This window comes from Melopsittacus undulatus, chromosome Z, assembly GCF_012275295.1.
Source record: "Melopsittacus undulatus isolate bMelUnd1 chromosome Z, bMelUnd1.mat.Z, whole genome shotgun sequence".
Lineage (NCBI taxonomy): Eukaryota > Metazoa > Chordata > Aves > Psittaciformes > Psittaculidae > Melopsittacus > Melopsittacus undulatus.
In genome coordinates, this window is record NC_047557.1 from 99212583 (window position 1) to 99238503 (window position 25921).

General features: G+C 40.7%; 1 protein-coding gene across 2 annotated transcripts; it reads right to left on the reverse strand.

Annotated features, from left to right (window-relative positions):
- Window positions 1–1588: 1588 nt before the first annotated feature.
- On the reverse strand, window positions 1589–14516 carry MEAK7 (MTOR associated protein, eak-7 homolog). 2 transcript variants are annotated; one of them, XM_005152142.3, is made up of 8 exons: window positions 14416–14516; window positions 12708–12884; window positions 9873–10103; window positions 8978–9122; window positions 5962–6402; window positions 4567–4685; window positions 4293–4472; window positions 1589–3240 (listed from the first exon to the last, which is right to left on the reverse strand). In XM_005152142.3, the coding sequence occupies exons 2-8, from the start codon at window positions 12873–12875 to the stop codon at window positions 3112–3114; spliced, it is 1413 nt and encodes a 470-aa protein (XP_005152199.2). In that variant the 5' UTR covers window positions 12876–12884; window positions 14416–14516; the 3' UTR covers window positions 1589–3111. The 2 variants fall into 2 exon arrangements, with proteins under 2 accessions (XP_005152199.2, XP_033928505.1); XM_034072614.1 differs by lacking the exon at window positions 14416–14516 and adding an exon at window positions 13963–14309.
- Between the last annotated feature and the right edge of the window lie 11405 nt (window positions 14517–25921).

Here is a 25921-nt window from a genome sequence, read left to right on the forward strand (position 1 = left end):
TGAGGAAAAAATTCTTTACAATGAGGGTGGTAAAACACTGGCCCAGGTTTTCCCAGAGAGGTGGTGGATGCACCATCCCTGGAGACATTCAAGGCCAGGCTGGAGGTGGTTCTGAGCAATCTGATCGAGTTGAAGATGTGCCTACTCATTGCAGGGGTGGTTGGACTAGCTGAACTTTGAAGGCCCCTTCCAACCCAAACCCTATGATTCTGATTCACACCTGTACAGAAAAATCCATTGTGCATAAACTGCAATTTTATTTATTTAAATCAAAATGATTTTTATTAATAAAATCTACATTTTAAAATGTTCCTGACAAGTATCTGAGACTCTTGATTTAGATCCATTCTTTTATATACTAGAAGAATGGAAAAGTCCTGCTCTCACTAGCATTTCCTTTCCTCTAGCCGATGTTTCCAGATTCCCAGATGCCTGGCCTTGATTGAGAAAGATTCTCATGGAAACTGTGGGGAGATGTCAAAGAAAGAGTAGAGAGAGACAGTAGAGAGAAGTAGATAGCTACAGTGCCAAGCCTAGGCTGACAGCTCTTGCCATGCACTGCAGTGATATGACTAATAGGAGGAGAGTGGAAGGCTGATCTGATGCACAGCAGTGGATGGATTTAATGGGGAAGGGACTCACTTCAGAAGCACATTGGAATAAAGATGACTCATGTACGTAACAGGGATGTTACTCTTTGCAGCTGGATCAGCAGCTGTGTAAAAGTGATTGAGAGATGTTTAAGATCATAGCTAAGCCTACTGCTGGCCAATGCTTTTTGGGTGGTTTTAGATGCATGAACATGAAACACATTGTAATGATTAAACATTCAGGATGGAGAGGAGGAAGAAAAAAAATATTTGGTTTCATCTGAGCCACTTTTATTTTTAAAGAACAATTTTGAATAATCCCATCTGCTAGTTCAATCAGTAGCATCCTAGTAAATAATGCTTCACAGATATATTTGCTAAAAGTGCCATTAGTGGCAGTTTTCTTCTTGCCCCATGTTAACAACTTCACTTCAAAGTTGAAGAGACTTAGATACAAACTTGTCTAAAAAGCACAGTTTCAGAGGTCAAAATGCTAGACTGATCATCACAAAATGTTTAAACAGGAGGATTTTGGTTCACTGCCTAGAAAGAACTAACTACATTAATACTCACTTTAAATGCAAGAAAATCTGGTCACTAAAATGTACAGGTGAAGAGGAGCTTTGTGCATTCAGACTCCTCAGATACAGTCTCCAAAGGTGCCTGCTCACCAATTCCTTTTAAATCCTTGCAAATGGTTTCAGTCTCTGCCTTGCAATGGAAGGAAAAGAAAGTCCAGTTGTTTGTATTTCCTGTGTTACCACACAAATTCAATTACACCTCATTCCTGTATGCCATCACCTCAAGTATTCAGCATGTTTAGGCAGTGCTTGAGTGAAGAATACCTCTGAGACTTATGGTGAGAGTTTGAAAATGTTAGAACAAAGTCAGCATCATCACCCTTACAGAGATCATTGTGTACTTACTTGCTGTCTACATAGCACTCCCTACTTTGTACCATTTGAAATTCTAATTAAAATATACAGACAAGAAAAAAATGCAGAAGTATCTGTAATTATTTTAATACTTACATTTTTTCTATGTGTTACAAGCTTGGGAGACCATCTGGTTTAAGCAAATACAAGATTAAAGAACATTAACTCAGGCCTTTCACAGCATACTCTGTACTAGGACAAACAGCACATATGCCCCAGTCATTAGTTCAGGTAGCACACAAAATGCACAGTTGAGTTCTAGGATGTCTGGCTGGATTGATTTCTTCATGCTCTCCTTTCAAGGTTAAATTCATACTGTTTAGTAGAAGTTTTAAAAATAGGATCTACATTAAGGCACAACTGCAGATTATTCAGAACGTTACAGTTTGGCTCCCCATGAAAAATATCAGGTGGAAAAAAAGGAATTGCAGTATTTTATAGACAGTTAAAACACATTTTTTTTCCTCTAAGCTGCACTGAAAACTTATCCTAGGACAAATGAGATTTTGTAAGGTCCTTAGGAGGAGAAAGACTGACAGACATACAAACTAACAACCAAACACAATCTGCTGGGCTAGAACTGACAGTCCCTGGTAGAAATTAAGCCTAATTTTCACAACTTAATTACACATAGAATTAGCAAGGTCAAACTAATAATTACTGGTAGACGTGAACAGATTCAAGCAGAAAAAGCTCTGCGTACAAGAGACACGACAACACTGGTTGCTGACTGGTGAATAGTCAACAAAACAGCAAAAACCCCAATCAAGTACATTTTATATTATGTGCAATTATTTCCATAATGAAGTAATGATTAATTATGTGGAAATAAAGTTTTCTTTAAACATATTACAAACATAATGGTGATTTTAGAAAAAGTTCTTATAAGGTATCTGCAGCTACTCTTCCCAACTACCTATGGATGCTTCTCAATTAATCCTTTTTACAGCCTGATCTTTTACTCCAGTCCCAAGTGAGGCTACTAAAGAATGTATCTTCTCTACACAATTTCTGCTGGAGGTGTGGCCCATTCCTAGGATGAATATGGCTGAATTACTTCCATGGTTCTGTTCTATTAAGTTTAAAAAGCAGTAGCAAAATTTATTAACTGCACTACTGTGTAGTGTAGTATTACAAAACTAAATACTGTATACATACAATTTTAGACATCTTGCAGCCCACTGTTGAAAATCCGACTTGGAAAACAGGAATTTAATGCTTTAACTGAAGCAATGTGGATTAATAGCATCCTTCATATGGAAACATGTGGCCTAACCTGTGTCTACCAAAGTAAGACACCATTATAGTTTGCATGCAAATAAATAAGTGCAGCTGAGGTATAAGAGACCTAATCAGTGTCTCAAACAGTCTTTATAAATACATATATATACACATAAATCTTGAAGTTAGTAATTGTATTGGATACTGTATGGGACCTAAATATTGTATGAGACTTAAGCTTTGTTCCAGATAATTACGTAAATGTAAGGTAAAAAAAAAAAAAAAAAAGAGGAAAAAAATATCCTGTCCAAGGAACATTAACAGTCAGGAGGAAAATAAAGGATTTTCATGTCACTGTGATTCTTTCAGTTATCATCCTCATCATCCTCTTCAACGGTTTCTCGTAGACCTTCACTGAAACGACTTTTCCCAGTCATTTCTAATAAGGCCTGAGTCTCAGGATCTACATCCAGGATACTCTTCTTACCCTTATTCTTCAAAACAAAACAAACATAAAGTCAGTTTAAAATGTCATTATGAACGAATCAATATCAGGCTACAAGAAACAAACATGTTCAAAAGTCTGCAAGTAATCTGGTTTGCTAACTTGTCACTATGAAGCATGGATACTACATAAGTAAGGTACTTAAGATTCACTGTATTACATCACGTAATTTTTATTGCTGCAGTTATATAAAACAGCCATAAACTTTTCTTAAGATGAGAGTGAACTATTTCAAGGTTATTCAGGTTAGATGCCAGCCAGAACATCCTGATTAACCTGACTTCAGTTTAAAGTGAGGATGTTAACTTTTTTTAAGAAGAGATTGAACTACAGTTCAACATTTTTTTTGTAAGGAATTTGTTCTGTTTCTACTTAGAGCTAAGTGTCCACCAAACAGGCAGGGCACATTAATCTAGTTTGAAATGAAATAAAAATAAGACAACAACCAAAAGCAACACCAAACTGCGCAGACTAGACAGTTCAATAACAGAATAAATCACACAGACAGCAGAGACTGGAAAGTGGTTGCCTACTCATTCCTAGAAATAATCCAAGTGCAGAAAGACTAGCAAAAATCTATTCACATGAATTTTCTGTAAACCGATAGTAAATTCAAAGTTAATGATAAATAAATCTTTTGGGCTCTCTTCCTGAACTACAGATTAGGTTTTACTAATTGTGGGCTTCCAGTGCTTGCTTTCTGGTTTACAAACAGTGGGGTTTACTGAACCCCTCCAAGGAGGTTCATATGGGACACCATTCCTCAGTACCAGAAAGGTCTTCTGAAATTCAGAATGAAATACTGCTCTGCTGACTCTATCACCTCATGGCTCCTGATGTTCTTTCTTGATGGCACCCTCAGTAATTCCATCAGTGTTCTGCCATTTGCTTGCTACAAAATATATGGTACCATAAGGGCCAGTTAAAGAAAACATTATTCATTACAACAGAGAGAGAGTGGTTAATCAGAAAACTGCAGCAGTAAGTTTTGCACTCATATCTTCCATTCCAATCAGGACACAACTTCACAGGTTCACCTACCCCTGCACTTTCAGGGAGGTCTCCCACTGCCCAAACTTCCAAGGCATCCAGTGTAAAATCCTCTTTTGCTGACAGCTGGGGACTGTTGTAGGTGGTACATCGAGGCTTTGCTTTACTGTGTCCCTTCCCATAGTCACTGTCTATCCAGAGTCCAAAGTACCCGTGTTGTCCACCCATACCCTGTGAACCAGAGCAGCATACTAAGCACTTGGTACACAAGTAAACCAAACTTGGCAAGTTATGAAACCTGCAGTATAAATTGCTTAATACTTACAAGTCCATTTGGCATTGTTTGTTGGCCATGGTTCAAATACATGTAGTGGTCATTATAGGTTGTGTATGTGTAAACAGCAAGAGAGGGGAAAACAGAGAACAGAAAGCACCTGTTGTCACCTGTAAACAGAAAAGCATCTGTAGTCAAACAACTGGCCAAGCAATAATGTGCCTACCAATAGCGTAGGTAGGAAAAAAATATTGAAGAAGTACAGCTGAATAAATCAAAGACAGCAGCTGCAATTTCAGAAAGCCAATACCAATCTCCCATCAAGCTCTAAACCTATTGTTTATTTTCAGTTAACTCTGTGCAGGGTCACAGAAATCAATGTGATTATATGGCTGTGAACAAGGGCAGAGTCAGATGCATGACTAGTATGTTACATTACTGGGCAAGGGTACACACATCACAGGCCTCCACTGTTTCATCTAAAACTGGCCAGCTGCTAGACCTGAATAAACTGGTATGAGTGCAGACTCCCTTAGTTGTGACTATACCAATATATAGATCAGTTTAGGGTCAATGACTTAGAGTACAATTTTCATTATGCCCAGTTTGACATTCAGAGGGACCCATGGTATGATTGTCTAGTACACTACACATGTTAGTCTATCAGGAAAAGACACAAAGCAAACATGTAATCAACATAACATAACATTGTATTAACTGACTAAAGTGGCAGTTATCAAATACTAATTAAGCACAGGAATTTAGTTTTTAATGTAGCAGTTATCAAATGCTAATTAAATACAGGAATTTAGTTTTTAATGTAGAAAAAGCAAGGATTCCCAACAGGACAATTACCTAGAGTCCATAACTTTATTTTTTTTTTTGGAAAGCCATCACGAAAGGTCTTTCCAAAGAGTTACAAAAAAAACCCCTCTCTTCTCCCCAGAGGTTTCAAAGGAAAAGAACTTTAGCTTGTCCAAAGGATCCTTTCGCTGCTGGGAGAACAAAGACAAGCGCACAAATGGCAAACAGGAGGCTTACCCTGGCTCAGCTCTTCTGAGATGGAAGATTGCCATCTGCTGGGCATCTTATATAACTCTAACTCATTGTCTATGCTGTGTTTCCCTCATTTCCATTTCCAACCTTGATAAGATTTTACTTAAAAGAAAACTTGGTTTATGATAAATATCAAATAATAAACAAATATTAATCAATAATATGCCTGACTGGGTACAGAGCAAGAATAACTTTAACATGTATTTTATGTTGTTCAAAAAATAGTGTTATTTTTGACAAAGGAAAATACACTTGGAAGTGCAAGAAACACTTCATGTCATAAAAGTAAAATGATAGTATCCAATAAGTGGACAGTATTCCTGCACCTGTACAGATTAGACAACCTTTAACAGAGCCATGAGATAACAGAAAAAGAACAGTGAGTTTTACCTTGAAACTGTGGCTTCACCTCCCAGGAGTGAGATGCAAAACCACCAAAGATATAACCATCTGAGTCCTTTAAGATCATTATGCAAGGACCCTTATTCACTATATGTGCACATAACTGTGAAAAGCTTTCCCCATGAAGCCTAGAAGAAAATAAAAGCTGCCACTTGTGCTGTAGCTCTGCAGGCAAGTGAGAGTTGATGTATATGATGGATGGGATGTCGAAGAGACTGACAAGTCCTCTTCCCTTGATGCCTTTGCAGCTTGGAACCAGGTTGAGTATGTCTTTGGTTTGGTCTGTGAGAGAATGCAGAACATGGAGGCCATGCCTGGTAATAACACTGAGGAAAACTGAGATCTGGGGAACTCGGTACACCCAATCCTCAATGACACTTTGATCAAAATTTGTCTCCATCAGCTGAGGACCCACAGGTTTTGTCCCATCTAAACAATAAGACACACAGGAACAATAGTAAGTCTCTCAGTCTGGAAAATAATGTGTTGATTTTCAAGTGTAAACACAATATTGCATTATTTTAAAGGACATGAAACCACATGTGAAAGGAGTCACTGACAGTAAAGTGTCACCTATGTTAAGCAGATGCATCCACAGAGCTGAGAAAAAGTTGCCCGTGACATCCACTGTTTGGGCTGCCATGACTAAGAAACATGGATCCTAGTTACAACTTTTGAGATGTTCTTTGCAAAAGAGCAAAATCAGTTATTACAACAGTGCAAAGATAAAGCTATACTTTGTAAAAGGACAGAGTCATAAATACATGCACATCCATATAAATGCCTGCCACCTGCAATATATTTGCAAAAAAGGTGTGTTCCATGACAAATAGTTTTGTATATCCACTTAAACTGGGACTTCAAACCAAAGGTCTCCTGAATTTCACAGAATCACAGAATAGTTAGGGTTGGAAAGGACCTTAAAGATCATCCAGTTCCAACCCCCCTGCCATGGGCAGGGACACCTCACACTAAACCATATCACCCAAGGCTTTCTCCAGCCTGGCCTTGAACGTCGGCAGGGATGGACCATTCACAACTTCCTTGGGAAATCCATTCCAGTGCCTCAACACCCTCACATTAAAGAACTTCCTCCTTATACCCAATCTAGACTTCTCTGATGAAGTTTGAACCCATTACCCCTTGTCCTATCATTACAGTCGCTAATGAATAGTCACTCACCAGCATCCCTGTAGGCCCCCTTCAGATATTGGAAGGATGCTATGAGGTCTCCACGCAGCCTTCTCTTCTCCAGCCTGTCTTCATACAAGAGGTGCTCCACTCCCCTGATCATCCTCGTGGCCTCCTCTGGACTTCTGCCAACAGTTCCATGTCCTTTTTATGTTGAGGACACCAGAACTGCACACAATGCTCCAATTGAGGTCTCACAAGAGCAAAGTAGAGGGGCAGGATCACCACCTTTGACCTGCTGGTCATGCTCCTTTTGATGCAGCCCAGGATACGGTTGCTTTCTTGGCTGTGAGCGCACACTGAAGCCGGCTCATGTTCATTTTCTCATCGACCAACACCCGCCAAGTCCTTCTCCGCACGGCTGCTCTGAATCTCTTCTCTGCCCAACCTGTAGCTGTGCCTGGGATTGCTCCGACCCAGGTGTAGGACCTTGCAATTGGCATGGTTCAACTTCATGAGGTTGGCATCAGCCCACCTCACAAGTGTGTCCAGGTCCCTCTGGATGGCATTCCTTCCCTCCAGCATATCAACCGAACCACAGAGCTTGGTGTCATCGGCAAACTTGCTGAGGGTGCACTCAATCCCACTGTCCATGTCAGCAACAAAGATGTTGAACAAGAGCAGTCCCAACACCGATCCCTGAGGGACATCACTCGTTACTGGTCTCCAGCTAGGCATTGAGCCATTGCGTGCGCCCATCCAGTCATTGTGTGCGCCCATTCAGCCAGTTCTTTATCCACCGAGTGTTCCACCTATCAAATTGATGTCTCTCTAATTTAGAGACAAGGATGTTGTGTGGGACACTTTCGAATGCTTTGCAGAAGTCCAGGTAGAAGACGTCAACTGCTCCACCCCTGTCCATCAGTTCCATAGCCCCATCATAGAAGGCCACCAAATTGGTCAGGCAGGATTTCCCCTTAGTGAAGCCATGCTGGCTGTCACCAAGCACCCTGCTGTTTTTCATGTGCCCTATCATGCCTTCCAGGAGAATCTGCTCCCAGATTTTGCCAGGCACAGAGGTGAGACTGACTGGTCTGTAATTCCCTGGATCATCCATTTTCCCTTTCTTGAAAATGGGGGTTATATTTCCCTTTTTCCAGTCATCAGGAACTTCACCTGACTGCCATGATTTTTCAAATATGATGGACAGTGGCTTAGCAACTTCATTCACCAGCTCCTTCAGGACCCACAAATGGATTTCATCAGGTCCCATGGACTTGTTCATATTCAGGTTCATAAGATGGTCTCCAACCAGATCCTCTTTTACAGTGGTCCTAAGGTCTTCATTCTCACAGTCCCTGCATCTGCCTTCTAAGAGTTGAGTGGTGCTTGTTCAATTCATTAGGGACTGTAGTGACAGGACAAGGGGTAACGGGTTAAAACTTAAACTGGGGAAGTTTAAATTGGATATAAGGAGGAATTTTTTTACTGTGAAGATGGTGAGGCACTGGAAGGTGTTGCCCAAGGAAGTCATGAATGCTGCTTCCCTAGCGGTTTTCAAGGCCAGGTTGGACAGAGCCTTGGGTGACACAGTGTAGTGTGAAGGTGTCCTTGTCCATGGCAGGCGGGCTGGAACTGGATGACCTTAAGGTCCTTTCCAACCCTAATTGTTCTATGATTCTATGAATTCAGGGGAGAAAGATGGTAAGGTAAAAGAAATATAATTCCCAAGTCATTCACAAAGCACTAGGTTTGAAACACTGGTCTCACCATTTCAATTCAAGGATGTAACCTGAAGAGAAAATCTCTCGTAAGATCAATGAGTAGCTGAGCTCTGTGCCATTCTAGGATATACTGCTTCAGTGTCACTTACCTGCAAGCTTCAATTCTGATAGCAGCTGCGAAGCCAGAACCTTTACTCCGCTTGCATAATCCCTAGTATTCTCCAAATTCCAACCTTTCAGCTCCTTCCTGTAACTCAGTACACGGACTACAGACATGATCAGATCCTCTGTGAACTTAAAAAGTTAAAACATCACCATTTTGGCATTTCTTAAATAAAATCACGAAGAGATTGAAAGGACTTTCTAAAAGTAAAGTCATGTAGTATTGATGCTGTAACCCCAATGGCAAAAATATCTCATAGTAAATCAAAAATTACAGAAATGCTATTGCGGTATCAGAAGTCTTGGAAAGTATCCTTTTTCAAGACATTCTGTAAATGCTATTTCACAAATCATCTCCATAAAATATGGCATGAAAATGGGAGTGAAAGTCCAATTTTTGCTGTGGTAGGAGTTAGTTTTACGAGATGCCACCGTTTCACCTTGCATGCTACGTATTTGATTCACACATCTATCCTGCAACTAAAGCTTTAGAAAACACATTCTCCGTTTCCAGAAGCACCAGCCACACCATAACCTTTGCTGGCTCTTCAATATAGCTGGTCTCAGCACTCTTCAAAGAGGGTTTGTGAAATATCACACAAAACAGTCAGTGTATGCCACAGAATCCAGATCCTGTTTCTCAAAGTAGACAATTCAGCATAGGAAAGCCCACAGCTGAAACAGTCACCCCATATAACATGGTTTGCCTACACTGTTTGTCACAGATCGGCAAGTTAGTAGTATACAGAGACTAAAAAAAATAAAAAATACAAAAGTCAGGAACAGTTGTTTTGAATCTTGTGCTTTGAATTTTATTGTCAAATTACCTACCCATTCCTGCCCTCCTAATATCCCCCCACAACACTTAAAATGCCTGTTTACCTCTTGAATTTGTTTGCCTTTCACAGGCCCTTCTGTATTGGAGATCATTTTCATTATTATGGCAATCTTCTCATCTGCATTCCCTTTTAAGAGGTTTGACATAAAAATTACAAACTGCTCCTTAGCAATCTGTTCATTCAGCCTAGATGATTTCCCAGTCAGGTCAATACTTTTCATTCCATTGTATAACCGAACAGTCATTTGCTCTGGTAATGGCTCCCGTGTATATGCCTACAATAATAAAAACAGCAAAGAACATATTTCACAAATACAAAATAGCTCATATTTTCCAGCTAATCTGTGCTGACATGTACCACTGTGCATGAAGGATTTCAATACCAAGTACCTACTACCAGCAGCAAACTTTTGTCAAAGGACTGGTTTTCCAAGAAGAAAAACAAAACACCAAAACTCTATTTTTACATAGTATCTCCTTTTCAATACTATTTAGTGATTTAAGTTGACAGTGGTTTTCTACAAAGGCCATGGACTTCAAGAAAACCCCAACCCTGTAAAGTGTTAACAGGGTTTCTATGTGATAACTATGTTTTAAAGGCTTACAACTCTGCAGCTCAACATCTAAAATTTAAACTTTTCATAGTGGAGCTCAAGAACACTTAAAAAAAAAAAAAGAGAGAAAGTAAAGTTTTTTCCATATCTCAGTTTTGGCCTTAAGATAATGCAGGCAATGCGTTTGGCCATCAGGCACACATAGAAACAATTCTGAGACGTTTCCATCCGCATAGCAACATCTAATTCAAGCATGGAAAAAAACTGAGATTGCCTGATTATTATAAGGCATCCCTAATGTTAAGACAGTCGAAATCAAAATTTATTCATCTAAACTGCACAACTGGTGCTTTGAATTGAATCTAGCTGGTATACTTCATCATGAATCACAACACTGTGGGAAAGATCTGACTGGATTCAAGAAACTTTCACAGTGCTAAGGATAATTATATGGTTTAAAAATAAATCATTTAAAATACATCCATACACTAGGACATGATTGCACAGTGTCTTCACTGCACGAAGTGCTGTGCATAACATACCAACCTGACTTGAGTCTTATGTACCGGGCGAAGCCCAGTGGGGACTATGCTGAAATCAATGGAACTCCAGCTGCATAAAAGCACTCCAGCTGCTATCACCAATCTATTGCTGACTCAAAACCACTCCTATTGAAGCCACTGGGGCTGTTAATGACTGGTAATGTGCATACAGGACAATATTCAATATGTCAACCTCTACCCTGCTTTTCTTGACGTCAGTGGTAAAACTCCCATTGATTTAAGCAAAGGCAGAATTAGCAGCCACAATCTTGCACATTAGAGTGCTTCATATTGAGGGAAAGACAGTCACAACGGGTACAGCTGTCTTTAAGAGGCTTTCTGAAAGTGCTATATGAGCCTGAAGTGGGACAAGCAGCAGGGAACATAAAAACCCTATACTGAAGAGCTTTTTACTTCAACTGGAATAGTACCCACCTACTCCCTACCCTTTCCTACCCACCACTTTGTTGCATTGTTTTGTTATGCTTACACTATTCCAATGAGTAGACCAGGGGTGCAAAAAAGGCCTGTAAAAAGTTAATCTTCAGTAAGCATCTAAAAAACACCTCTGGCAGTTTAGAATCTTTGTCTGAAATGGCTTAAAGAAAGTATCTGGAGATACCTGCTCTACCTGCTTTCCAAGCTCTGCAGGGCAGCTGGCTCCAGTCCAGAATCCATGAGTTTCCTTCTAGTAAAGCACTGAGCCTAAGCAGTGATACCTACATAAGGTAATGCTTGGGGCCTTGTCAATATGACCAGACTATTGCTAGATCAACCTAGCTGAGGCATGAGCACAAACACCTCAAACTGCCACAGTCAACCTAGCTGAGGCATGAGCCCTTTGAGGAAGGCATTCCACTGCAATAGGCTTGCACTGAGGAATTAGGTATCTACAGTCTTTCAAAAGATATTAAGTTGGCAAACAGAAAAGCAGGAAAAGAAAAACGTTCACTGAACATCACACTGATCTAGGGGCAAAACTAGAAAAGGAACTTGTTCCAGGTCCCAAGTAACAGACACCAAGAACCAGACTGTTAGATGTACTCGGGCTGAAAAGCTGTGCAGCAGCAACAACACTACTTCCAAACTGGTGGTGGTCCATAAACAGCCAGGCTGGAAGAAGGCTAAAACTGGGCTGCATGCAGACATACTGCTAAATATCTTAAAATAACCTGCTTCTTTCACCAAGTTTTAATTTGATTCCATTAATTGTGTAACATATATGAAAACGCACATACACTATTACATTCATTTGGCCACTTGATTTCTGCCTAACTGAAGTTACCAAGTATTGCAACAAACCATTTTCCTCTTCCTTCTTGATTAGAAAATGAATGCAAAGTTAATCAGAAAGTATAATGTATGTTAATCACCTAAACCAGAGAGGCACAGCTTAATCAAGCAAAACTGAATCCTCTTTTTAATGCAAGTTAAAAGATTAGAGACAGTGATGCAACTGAGGAAAACATGACCAAATACAAACCAACTATGTGACAGCTTCTCAAGAAGACTCCAGGGGGAAGAATATTAATTTTCATACATCCTAACTTACTTCAGAATCAGGAAAGCTGCAAATTGGCCCAACAGTGCAATTTAAAACAATCAATACAAACCTGAAAGTCACTACTCATGTTAAACTGTAAGAAAAATTTTAATATTCATCCTGCCTCAAAGCATAGTATTAAATTGAAAAAGCAATCCTTAAAAAGTAACTATTGCCATGTCTTTAGCTCTTTCTGGAATTATGTTCAATGCAGATATACCAGGAATAATATTGTCTTGCCTGTAGTGCTGCCAGAGTCACAGTTTTCTTTGTAGCTTTGCTATTTTTTGCTTCAGCTGAACCACTCGATCCTGATATGGTGTCAAATACTCCATCAATGTCAGACTGCTCCTCAGGAAGAAATCTGGAAACATAATTCTGATACACGTTGCTTTCTGTATTTCCCATCTTTTCAACCTGTAGCAAAGGAAAAGGAATAAAAAAGCAGTAAACAGAAAGGGATCACAATGGCCTTATCGAACAGACTAACATACCAGTGCAAGTTTTACAAGAGGAAATTAGCAGCCTTCTAGAAAACTATAAACTACTGTTTATGCTCTGCATCCACCGAGACTTAATGAACTTGAGGAACACCAGCAACTGTACTTTAAACATTTGCAATCTGCCAGCTCTTCGCTAAACCCACCCTGTTTACCAATTCAAACCTTATTCAGGTCTTATCAAATGGAAAAAACAATACAATCTAATGATTAAATTAGCTTGCAGAAAGTGACCACGAGTCTGTCAACTGGAATACATCAGTAATGTGAAGGGAATAGCCTGATTATGGATTATTTATGACAGGTTACGCTACATCTTTCTGATGCATTAATAGACTGAAGCTAATAAGATGTGGCACTAGAACACCATCAGCTGTAAAGCCTCTAAAGATGAGATTGGAATGTTTTTTCTAAGTATGCCACACAGAACTAATTGAAAAAGCTGCCAAGAAACACAATAATGCAAATATTTAGGATCACAACCCATGAAAAATAGCTTCATAAGCAGTCAGTTGTTGAGAGCTTATATCTACAGAATTAAGATTGGCTGAGGTGTTGATCTGGGGGGGTTTGTTAGCTTTTAGACATTTAATGGTACAACTGTGATTTCCCTCAATGTTCCAGGATTCACTTGCATTATGGAGACTAATTTTTTTAGGCCTGAAAATTAGTAGGGCCTGAAATCCCAAATTCCACCATCACTGTAAATGGCCTTCCCATCTATCTAGCATAGACACGCTCTTCGGGTGGCAAAATAAAAAAGATGGGAAACGGAATAAAACACCCTTTAATGGTTTCCTTTCCATATAGTCCATGTCCTTTCTGGCACCTCAGTTTGGTTCAGGATTCCCAGCTCCACAGACACCTGTTTCTGCAGACAAGCCCATCACACAGCAGCCTCAGAAGCACTCTGCCCAGCCTAACCCAGTCCTTCCGTCCTTAACTGATGCTTTGATAAACCACTGCATGGAGGAGGCTGGGCAGGGGCCCTTTACCTTCGCTGGACAGCACAGGCGCAAAACCCTTGTTTGCCTGCGAGGAAGGCACGGATCGTGGGGTACACAACTGAGCCAACACAGACGCCTGTAACCTGGAAGACGAACCGTGCAGCCCTTAACTCAAGCAGCAGAAAAGGGATCCCGGACCCCTCTCCCCCAGCCCGAGGTTGCACAAGTGGGGAAGCTCCTCCGCTGTCCCCGCAGCGGGGCCGAGGCCCGGTGCTCACACACGGAGCTCCCCACACCGGAACCGGTACAAGGCCGGGCAAAAGGCTGCTCGGTTCGCCCTTCTGCTGGTTTATTTCCCGGTACGCTCAGCTCATCCCTCCCACACGGCTGGCACCAGGCCCGGCGGGCTCCCTCTCCCAAGCGACAACGCAGAGCGGGGAGGCGAACGACACCCGCTCCGGTACGGGGTGAGATAGAAGGCAGGACCTCCTCTTTGCTTACCGACAGTACTGCCCACCGCTCTCTACCCCCGGGCCTGGGTCTGTACCCTTTAACACGCCCCGGCAGCCGGGGACAGGCCGGGCCGGGCCGGCCGGCGCCTGCAGGCCGGACGGCGGGGGCGGAGCGCGGTGGGGCGGGCACTGGGCCGCTTCAGGGGGTGGTGCCGTGCGGTGCCGCTCCTCAGGAGGCGGTGGAAGGGAGGGACCGAGACCGATGCTGGGATCGGGACCGGTGGAGAGGCAGCGGTGCCGGAGCCCGGTGTGGAAAGCTGTGAGGAAGTAACAGGAACATAAAGGGTTGTTGGTGCCTTCTCCCACACACCCCTTCTGCCTCGGCCCTTGTCAAAAGTACCACAGTACTTCACTAGGGCATTTTACCCCTATTACCCCTATTTACCCCCTACTAGGGCATTATACCCACAGGGATGGTTATAGAACCACAAAATAGTTTGGGTTGGAAGGGACCTTCAAAGGTCACCTCCCTGAGGGGACTCTTCTCCCTGAGCGGGCTCTTATCCCTGAGGCGGCTCTTCTACCTGATGAACTCTTCTACCTGAAGAAGAGTCCTAAACCATGGGGTTTTTTCACCAAAAAGAGGGTGAAAATTCAGTGTTATAAGGGTGGCAAGCCAACTGGCTTCTAGAGGAAAGGCTGAGAGAGTTGGGGTTGTTCAGCCTGGAGAAAAGAAGGCTCTGGGGAGACCTTATTGAACCCTTCAAGTTTTTAAAAGGGCCCATGAGAAGGATGGGAGAGAGTATTCAGCACGGCCTGTTGTGACAGGATGAAAGGTAATGGTTTTAAACTAAAAGAGGAAAATTCAGGCTGGGTGTGAGGAAAAAATCTTTACACTGAGGGTGGTAAAACACTGGCCCAGGTTTGCCCAGAGAGGAGGTGGATGCCCCATCCCTGGAGACATTCAAGGCCAGGCTGGACGTGGTTCTGAGCAATCTGATACAGTTGAAAATGTCCCTGCTCATTGCACGGGGTAGGAGTAGGTGAGCTTTGAAGGTCCCTTCCTACCCAAACTGTTCTATAATCCTATGACCACCCCCAGTGGCCCTTGTCAGAGAGGTAAAGTGCCCTGATGCCTGCTATTGAAGCGGCTTTGAAAAGGGCCACAAGGGTCTGTGGCAGAAGGCATTGTCAGCACTGATTTGTGTGCAAACAGCTCGTAGCTTTTGGGAAGGAAATAAGCCTGTGTGCCTGTGTGTAATATACACACGCATGTCTCAAGGTGTACAGTCAGGCTCTGGTGAATTTCTGTGGCAATAGAGAGTGGAGATAAAACACAAAACTTTCTCAACAAATAGTTTAAACTTCTACCTTGTGGCTAGCAAAATCACCCCAGTCTGCAGGCTGGACATGGAAAGACTGCAAGGGCTAAGGGGAAAATGCAATGCTATGAGGACAATGCTTAGGGACTGGCTTAGACTGAACACTTAGGAGAAAAATTATAGCCTCAATGGTTGCAAAACTGGTCCCAGAACTCACCTGTTTTCAGATCAATGAACTTCCATCTCAGTTACATTACTTCAGCAGCTGTGCCCTTGTACTTTCAGCCACAGGGTTTGTAATATATCAAGGCCTTTGCCTTCATAGCTGTGATGCTTCGTTTGGCCTTGGTTCATCTGACTCTGATTGGTTTGCCTGCAGCCAGAGCTCAATGTGAAGCCTCATTCCAAACAGTGGAAAGCTGTCTGCAGATTTCTACAAAGCCAGTTTTTGCATTCGTGCAACCAGAAACCATGGAACAGGTTAGCAGCCTTGGCATTTAACTTTCAATTATAGTCTGATCAGTGTGTTTTCAACAGAAAGCATCAATGTTCCTTTATACAGAAAGAAAATTATGTGTACTAGCCATGGCAGGGCTCCCTTTTATTTGTTCTTTTGTACCAAGTAAAAATTGATAAAGTTAAGTTCCAAAAATATCAGTTCGGGGGTTTTGTGGATTTTTTATCTTCATCGTACGCAAAACTTCATAAACCCCTGTAGAATATCCTTGATGCCAGCTCTGACTTAGGAACACATCAACCACAATTTCAAGATGGTCACATTTGGATAAATGGATGCCGATTCAGGTTCATAATGTTCATCACTATAGTCATGGAAGTTAACCAACTTGAGTCAGTAGAATCGGGATATAACTAGTCAAACCTGAGGAACATAATGAGATGTTCATGTAATGTGCGCACGAATTCAGCAAAGCTCATGCATGCTTGAGACTTATTTGTCCACAAGGTGGCATTGCATGTTTAGAATGTTAGATGGGTAGCCTGCATTGATGTCTTCAACACAGTTCAAAGCGTCTAGATGGACACATTTTCAGATTGCCTGTGTGTAGAAGTAAAAGCCCATATAAGAAATGAGTTTCATCCCTTTCCCATTAATTCTGCAAACATAATATGGGCCAGGAGGACAAAAATCCATTCCTGGTGAAGCTCCCTCCCTGGGCCACATAGGTCCTGGAAAAAGTCTGCTCTGATGGTTTGGTTTCTGTCAACAGAGAATTTCCAGTTGATGCCTAAGGAGAAAAAATGAAACATACAGCATAAGAATAACAAAGCTTTTGAATTCGAGTTAACTTTTTCTTCTTTAATTTATTTTTAAAGGCTATTGTTTCTGTGGATGCATTTCTCATGCAATTGGATCAATTGGATGATTTTATTTTAAGAGTTGTGTTTCATACTGTAGTTCTGTCTGACATCTTTTCAGCCTGAAAATACAGGACCAAAGATTCTAGTGTAACTGACCTTGCACTAAGACAACCAGTGGCCAGCCAGCCAAGTAAGACTGACTGACAGAAGCACTGACCAGTGTTATTTTCACAAACATATGTTGACTTCATGACCTCTCTTTTCTCACTATTGAGCTCAGAACCAGTCAAATGATACCTGGCCTTCCTTAACTCCAAGCAGATGCTTTTGCAAAGATGTGTGCTGCTTTGCCCTCTTCTGTTCAAGTCTTGCCCGTTTGTAAGAGAGGTGACTCTAGGAACTGTGGGTTTATTTGCCCTGCCTGTCAATCTAAACGGAGCTTCCTGCTGCTACCGCATGGCATTTTGTCACTTGCCTGTGACACTAGGCTGTAATCTGCAGGGTAGACGTACTCTTAAAGCCACAAGACACTAAATCGCATCGATTATGCTCCTACTAAGGGGAATTTCCAGGTCACAGGCTAGCACCCTTTCATAGCCTTTTTGCACTAAAAGTGTATAAAGTCAAACTAGCAACCTGGTCCATAACAGTAATAATTTGCTGTAATAGCATTAGGGTAATAATTTAAAGAGAGTAATAATAACTCTCTTTAAATTACTAATCACTTTTTCACATGTATTTTCAGATGCTTTCAGTGAGCTAGTTAGGTGTCTCAAGCCACTTTGTTTCTGCCAGTAAGAAAAGGAGAATACACTATGAAGCCTTTTAAGGACATTTGAGAATATACTGGTATATAAAAAAGAGGAAGAAGACACGAGAGGGTTCTGGGAAACAATTGTGGTTAATTTTGTGAACTAGTGATAGAAGTTTATTTGTTTGCAGAGTAAAAGACAAACCCACAAACACACGAACTGTTTTACTTAAAATACTGTATGGTTTTGACTTGCATAAAATGGAGTAGGTTTGATTTCATCAGTTTGCCAAGACTATAGAAAATCTAAATGGCTTTAGTTCCAGGTAATTCTAATAACACTTCCTTTCAGTTAAAGGAAATTATTATGAGGTAACAACCTAGAGTGCAAATTTTTAGTTGAGCAGTTGTGTTTTTATATCAAGCATGACTATTTTACTTAGATTATCTTTTAGTTTCTTTATTTTTTAACGTTGTGATAGAACAGAGGGAAATTTTGCTGCTCATTGGTCTTGTGTACATATGCTAAGGTTGTTACCCTCTCTGGTGGTAGTGATGCAGAGGATCCATTCAATTCACCTTTGACAAGAAACATACTTTCACTGTGTTCTTATTAAAGGCCATCTGAAAATAGGACCCCACTGTGCCAGACTATGCAGAGAGAGATACAGAGGAGCTCTGTTTCAAATACACCTTTGGCTAGTCTGAGTCAGGTGTCCTGTCTCTTCTTCCTCCAGCTTCTTGTGCTCCTCCTCACTGGCAGAGCATGAGAGACTGAGAAGTCCTTAATCAGGGTAAGCATTAGTTAGCAACAACTAAATTATTGGTGTGTTATCAGTGTTGTTCTCAGGCTAAAGTTGAAACACAGCACTATATCAGCTACTAAGAAGGAGAAAACTGACTGTTATAAATGAACCCAGGACAGGATATTTTCCCCTTTTGGGATATATTACCCTTTCAGGAAGGAGAGATTGGGAATACACTCCCAAACAAGCCATAGGGCTTTCAAACTCTCTTCCACCCTGTAGTCCAAATAAGCAGCATTTTAAGTCACATGGAGGAAACACATTTCATACTTTTAACTTCCCAGTTATTACTCAGCATTTTAATTACATTATACTGCAGAACTGTTCTGTGCAAAAGAGGTCAGCCTTGACCTCTTGAAAACAGTTGATTTAAATTATAAAAGACCCTTGTTCATGTTTTACGGTCCAATGAACACAAAAGTCATTGTACCTCTTTTTAATTCCATTAGGCTCTGTTTCCTGTTTTCATGTAGACTACAAGCCACCTACAGTCACAATAAGTCAAATCATACAAAAATGTTATAATTGGTAAAAACAGTTGTCAGCTCAGCCCACTGATTGTCCTGTAGTGTGACCTCAGCTCAAAATTCCTTTGACTTTAAAAGGTATAGTCCAAACCTACACACCAATGCCCTTTTCTATATGTATTACTCAGCCCTGCATTTGCTTGGCTGCTATGGCAGCCATGACCTTGCATGGTTGCATCAGATACTTACCTGATTTGTTTTCCGGTTTTTATGGGTTTGCCATATATGGCTAAAAGAAAGAGTCTGCCTGTAACCAGAGGTAGTCAGAAAGGAAATTCTGGGTTTTGCAAGTTTTTGCACTTTCCTCTACAAAAACCTCTGCCTGCTAGTAGCCAACTCCCTTCTATAAAAGGAGAAAAAAAGGGTGCAGTGAAGAGGTGAATCTGATTATGGGTAAAGATAATAATATGCAGTATCTTTGAAAATGTACTTCCAGTGGGATAAAAGCCTCCTGTCATAGCCTGTTAACTGAGAGGAAGCATGTTGTTGCCAAGAGGCAGCCTCTATATTTGCAGCAAAACTGCAATGCCTAACTTTATTAAATTAAATTGTAGGGGGTTAGGCTAGATGATCTCCAGAGGTTCCTTCCAAGTGTAATGATTCTCTGATTCTGTGAAATTGTAGTGTGTCTTGCATGTATGTAGATCGTAATGATTGCCCTGAGCTGTGGACTAGATCCTGGTGACTGGAAGAAATACATGACCCATTGTAAGGGGACAATATGGATATGATGCTCTCTTAGGCTGCCCTAGGCTTATCTTCCTCAGAATACTGCCACCCATGTTTTGAGGGGGGTTGGATAGATCCTTTTCATTACATATGATTCAGAACTGTTTCATGGGAAGAGCAAGGTGAAATTATTACGTGGCTGGACTAAATAGTTGAAAGGTGGGATAATTAACGTATGAAAATGTTGTAGGGCTTATTGGAGCAGTAATGAATGTGTGAGATGTTGACCATGCTGTCTTCTGGACTCTACAGAACTGAGCAAAAAACAAAATACAAGCTCTCTGAAATGAGGAGAAAAGATACTTTTGTACTCCATTTTGGGAGAATGTGAAGGAAGACATTACTCTTGTTATCCAGATTTTCTTTATGAAAAACACTTCAAACTGTCAATGAGCCTAAATACAAAAGTAGTTTAATAATCAAAAATGTTAACTAGGAATTGCCCTAAAAAAAACCAACCAAACAAACAAAAAAAAAAACCCAGCTTATTCCGGTGTCTTTCACAAGGCAATTTGCTTTCAGTTTATTGAATATATGAAATGCAGGGCAGCTGAAAGGTGAGAGAATATAATTATATGAAATAATACTTAACAAGGGATGCTTCATTAAATATGGAACCTGTGATGCTTAGAAACTGTACACAACCACTTCTGTTTATTTTCTGGTTAGGCCAGGCCTAGATACAATTAAATAATTACTGCATAACCTCTTTTATACTGTTTGTCATCTCTATTTAGTAAAAACTGTAGAGGAGGAGATCAAGTCTATAACTGAATAAAGGAGTGAAAGGGGAGAATTCTTTCTCTCACTGAATAGCAACAGTCATTGTTTTTGTTTCTTTTTTGTTGTTTTTTGTTTCATTTTGTTTTTTAAAACACTGCTTTCCATGAAGGAGTTTTAGATTTTTTTCTAATAAGGAAGTTTTACAGAGGGTCTGGTGATTCGTAACTTTAGCTGTTTCCATATATAGTACTTCAGGATGAAAAGTAGAGGATCTTTTTACTCCAGATGGAAGAAGAAGGTCTCCATTTCCTCAGAGCACAGCCTGCATTTAATCTATTTCAGTTGTAACATGGGCAACACTACACAGTAACAGTGCTGTGGCACAGATTTTTTAAACTGGGTATGAACATAGATAGACCCACAGCATGCTACCATCACAATTGTGTTCTTGTGGTCAGACTCTTTGGTCTGCTGATCCAAACCTCTAGAAGTGTTAACATCAGCAAAGACAATACGTGGAAATGCAGTGATAAAAAAAAAAAAAATCAAAGAATTTTAGAGAATTGTATCTTAAGTAGGAGATAGGAAAATCTCAGTAAGGTTCCTGAACTCATTTTCACCCTCTTTCACCTCTTTAATGCATATGGACTCGCTCTCTTTTGCCAAGCAGTAGGAGAAAACCCCTTACAAACATCTTACATTTGTAGTTACTAGTGAAGGAAGTCTTTTTCAGCAGGACAGCTGTGTTTCTTGGCAGTGTACAGTATTTACACCCACCATGTAAAGAGAAACCAGCGTTTGTTTTCTGTTGTATGAAGAACTCAGGTTTTGAAAAGAAGAGATGGAAATGTGATCAGGACTTGTGTGATTTTCAGAGCCATTAAGTACACTAGCAAATTTCTTGCAAATTTAAGTGTTTGTGCTGCTAACATTGCACTGCTTTCATTGTTACTTGCAGCTTCTTCCCTACCACCTGGGCTGGATTTTATTTATTAAATTCCTTTTTGTGCAGTGTAGTTTATTTTCCACTCTAGCTCATCTTTTGTCTGCTTTGTATTTTTGTACGGGTTAAATGGAGTGCATCTATCAGAGTCCAAAGTCCTTGGTCTACCTTTCCCTGAGTAAATAAGTGCCCATGATGGTATGGTTATTGGCCAAAGCAACACTTGCCAAACCAGTGCAGATTATGGTAGCACACCGTTGCTGATTGCTCAGTGTTGGTATCTCTACTCCAAGAGTATCTGGTAAAAGGTGAGACAGCAGATTAAAGTGCAAAAGATGAAAGTGTTCCTGCCTCATGCCTTTCCCACAAGTTGCTTCCTTTATGGCTGCAGCACAAGTATGGAGCCACATCCCTGTACATTTCAGCATGGACAGATTGCTCCAATGAGTTACAACCAAAACCTGCGGCTAAAATACCTGGTTCTGGAGCAGCTTCCTGCATGGTCCAGCTAGCCTGCCTACTGGAGCCATAAGCTCTGGGAGGAAGGTAGGGCAGTTAGTTTTTGCTATTTCTGTGTTTATCCCACTGTGTTTATCTGTGTTTGTGTGGGCAGTCCAGCACCTTTACAAAGCAATCTGTGTGGCAGATCTCACAGATGCTGTCCAGAGCAGAACATAACAGCTTTCCCTTGATTTTCTGTTTTCCAATTGTACTTTATTACATTACAGTGAAACCATCATTAGCAACAAATGGCCTTAAACTGTAAATCCAGCTATTCTCCACAGTATAGTAAGCTGTCATGAAGGTGAGACTGGTGTTTTACAGCTTGGACCCTATTACATGTTACACAAGCAAGAGGATAATGTGCATTTATACTGAGTAAGGTACCAGTGAGATCAAGATCATAACAAAGAGCTGTGATAGCTTTGAAAGGCTAAGTGTAAGCCATCTGCTGCTAGAGGTGACTCAGAGTGTGTGTGTCCCCAGACAGGACTGAAGTTGCTGTTTTAAGCTGTGATTTCCACTGTTAAACAGGAGGTATGTCATAGATCAGAGTCCGAAACAACAAGCTCTGCCAGGCCTTTACGTTGGGCTCTCTGCTGGCAGCTGTTGATGAGGCTCAAAAGGGGGTGGGGGAAGAAAGCAAAGCTGTGAAACACTGGGAAAGAAAAATAAACCCTGAACTAAGAGGTGGGAAAAAATCTGAGTGAAAAATTTAAAAAAAAAAACTTTTTTTCCAAATGTTTTGCTCTTGCTAAATGGCCTCAGGAAGTATAGTTCTCTTGTACCTCTCCTCTAGCTAGCTGGAGTCTGCTGCAAGCATGCTGTTGCAGATTGTCCATACAAGTACTGAAAGAGTACAGGGCACAATGACCCTGATTTTACTCAAATGCTGTTGCAATACACTTCCTAACAACATAGATAAAACAGTATTTTTGGCACAAGTAGCCCTGTAATCATCCTTTATTCTCATCCAACAAAAGGAACCCCTTGCCCTAAGGCACCTCCTGTCAGAGCCAGCACACCTGTCTAAAGCAGTGGAGTTGTGCTGTTTCCAGTGGCTTGAGAAGCACCAAAATGCCTCTTGCACTCAGAAGCAGTCACACAGCTGGCAAGAATGCAAGGCCACCACCAAAACTGTCTTACATGATACCTTATGCTGCTCAGGAAGATCAGGCTGTTTCTATGGCTACTACTGCCTTTCTCTCAAACACATGTACTTATTGGTTCCAGTGAGATCGTATTCTATTATAGAAAATAATTACTTACTTACTGCATTATACTGCAGCATTTGTTGAGCTAGTAAATATCTGAATTCCTGTAATAGAGATATTTACCACCCAATATATTCTTATAAATGGGTAGGATTTTCCTCATCTCTGATTTACAAATGCATCAAGTATGGCCTTGAAAGTCCTTGTTCTGGTTTCCATGACAACAGGCCTGATTTTTGAGACTATTTCTTTTCTTACTTCATCTTGGGTGGGAAAGAGTTGCTGTCCCCTTCCAAAAAAGTGTGATGGGCAAGTAAAATGATTGTCTTGAAGGAAAACCAGAAACTTCAGACAGTTTTCTGAAACACAAGTGAGAAATGCATGAGAAGAATGGCACCACAAATCTGGAATGGGCTTGAGTCAGGTTTTTTGTACACAGAAATTCAAGTGCATATGTATCCCAGGAAAATTCAGTCATATACTACACTGTTATGTACCTAGCAAACTGATCCCATAGCCCTGAATAACACTATGTTAGCATGTACAACAATAACCAAAGAGGATCAAGCCAGTCTGCTCATACTATAACTTTATAGATGGATTAGTACTGAGAGCATTTTACTGTTTAAAACAAACTCTCACTACTTTTTGCCTCAATAGTTCCAATTTTCAGGAATGGACTGTTTGGACTGTCTCCTTCACAGATCATTCACAGATCAAACATATCCCTTCAATGTGAAATAGGGCATTTGAGATTGTAAGCTGCTTTGCAAAGACCTTTCTAGGTTTTTTGTGTGGTTTTTTGCACTTTAAAAGTTTCTAGGAAAAATTAAGATAGACAGTTACTGGTACTCCTTGATCAAAGTACTTTAGTAACTGCTGTTCTAAAATGATAAAGAGGTTTTGTAAACTCCTGAAAATCCTTGGAAAGTATCTTGTTTCCCTTTTCCTGCAGAGGAGGATCACAATGTACCTACATTTTTGTGGGTAATAACAACCTTCAAATGTGCAGTACATTAAGGCTGCAGATGAAATGTTTGTCTTTTGCTTACCATAGAGGGATAATCTATGTGAGTAAAAGACATTATTGAACCATAATGTTTAAGGTGCCATTTTATTAAGGCATTTTTATCTCATTTTCATTTGAGCTGTAAGCAGCATGATAAATCATCTAGCTGTTCTTGAAACTAGTACAGGATTGTTCCCAGTGTTTGATCTGAATGCTGGAATTTCCAGCTCACCTTTTGCAGCAAAAGATCCAAGTGTACGTTAGATATTCTCCATAAAGACAGAATGCAGGAATATCTCATTTGGCATGTTTTATCCATTCTGCTTTAGTCTGTGCAAAGAGAGATCATATCTGTAATTTACATTAGCAGCTAATCTCTGAAACCTAAACAAAGAACAAGCAGTCCCCGACTATGCAATACCTAATGCATCTCATGGAAAGATGAAATTGCTGACCCTTTATCACTGAAAAGCAAGCATCATTATGAAAGAATCAGTATCAGACACAGCACAAAAGTGATTTAGTGTTTGCCTTTTCCTTTTGTCATGACTGAACCATGATGATCAGCCTGCCGAAACAGCAAGTCCCTTGGTGAGAATGAAGTCATAGCAGTACAATTTCTAGCCGCATAGCCAACTAGAGACAATATAAATGCACTTATTTTCTGTGCCCTACTGTTACATGTAGGGAATTAAAAAAGTGAGTCATTTGCTGGAAAAAGTACTGATCCTGTGGCAGGAGGATGACTGTTGAGAAAGCTCTTGCATTCTGTAAAGGCTAATTATAATAGTGGTGAGTGGTTTTGCTTTATTCAAGGCAAAACTAAAGCAAGGACATGGCAAGTAGTCCCAGTTGAAAACAGAGAAACCTACGCAATAGCATATTGCAGTTTTAGCCTTCAGATAACTTTTCCTTCTCTAAATTGCTATCAGACTTAGAACACTTTCGTGGTTTTGTAACCCAGGGCAATGGAAAAGACATGGTTTTTCTATGTTTGGGATTGTCTTCATATCTTGTGGTACAACCTCATGCTATATTGCACCCCACAGAAGTATTGTGTTGAATTTCTAAGTTTTGTTTGTGGCAGTGTCTGAAAGTTTCTCCAAATAATCAACTGACTCCTGCTTTTCATGTAGCTCAGGGCAAGTTTAGAAGAAATAAATGTAACATGACTTAGGCATCCTTAAACAATCTTAACATTAACAGCAGAGTGACAATAAGCTCTGCAGTGCTATCTTCAGTAATGTTATTTCCATTATTTTGAATAAATTTATGAGCTGTCATTTATTTGTTTGTTTGCTTTTTCTCAGCAGGAGAGTTTACTATCTGGTTGCTGAAGCATCATTATTCTTGTAAAATTGAATAGTACTATCTTAGGATCATGCACATAGAAACTGTTTTGAGACACAGAATCATTGAATCATAGAATGTTTTCCGTTGGAAAGGGACCTTAAGATCATCTGGTTCCAACCCACTGCCATGGGCAGGGACACCTCACCCTAGACCATGTCCCCCAAGGCTCTATACAACCTGTTCTTGAACACTGTCAGGGATGGAGCATTTACCACTCCTTTGGGCAACGTCTGCCAGCACCTTACTACCCTCACAGTAAATAACTTCTTCCTTATATCTCACCTGAACTTCCCCTGTTTCAGTTTGAACACACATTCCCCCTTGCCCTGTCACTACAGTCCTTGATGAATAGTCTGT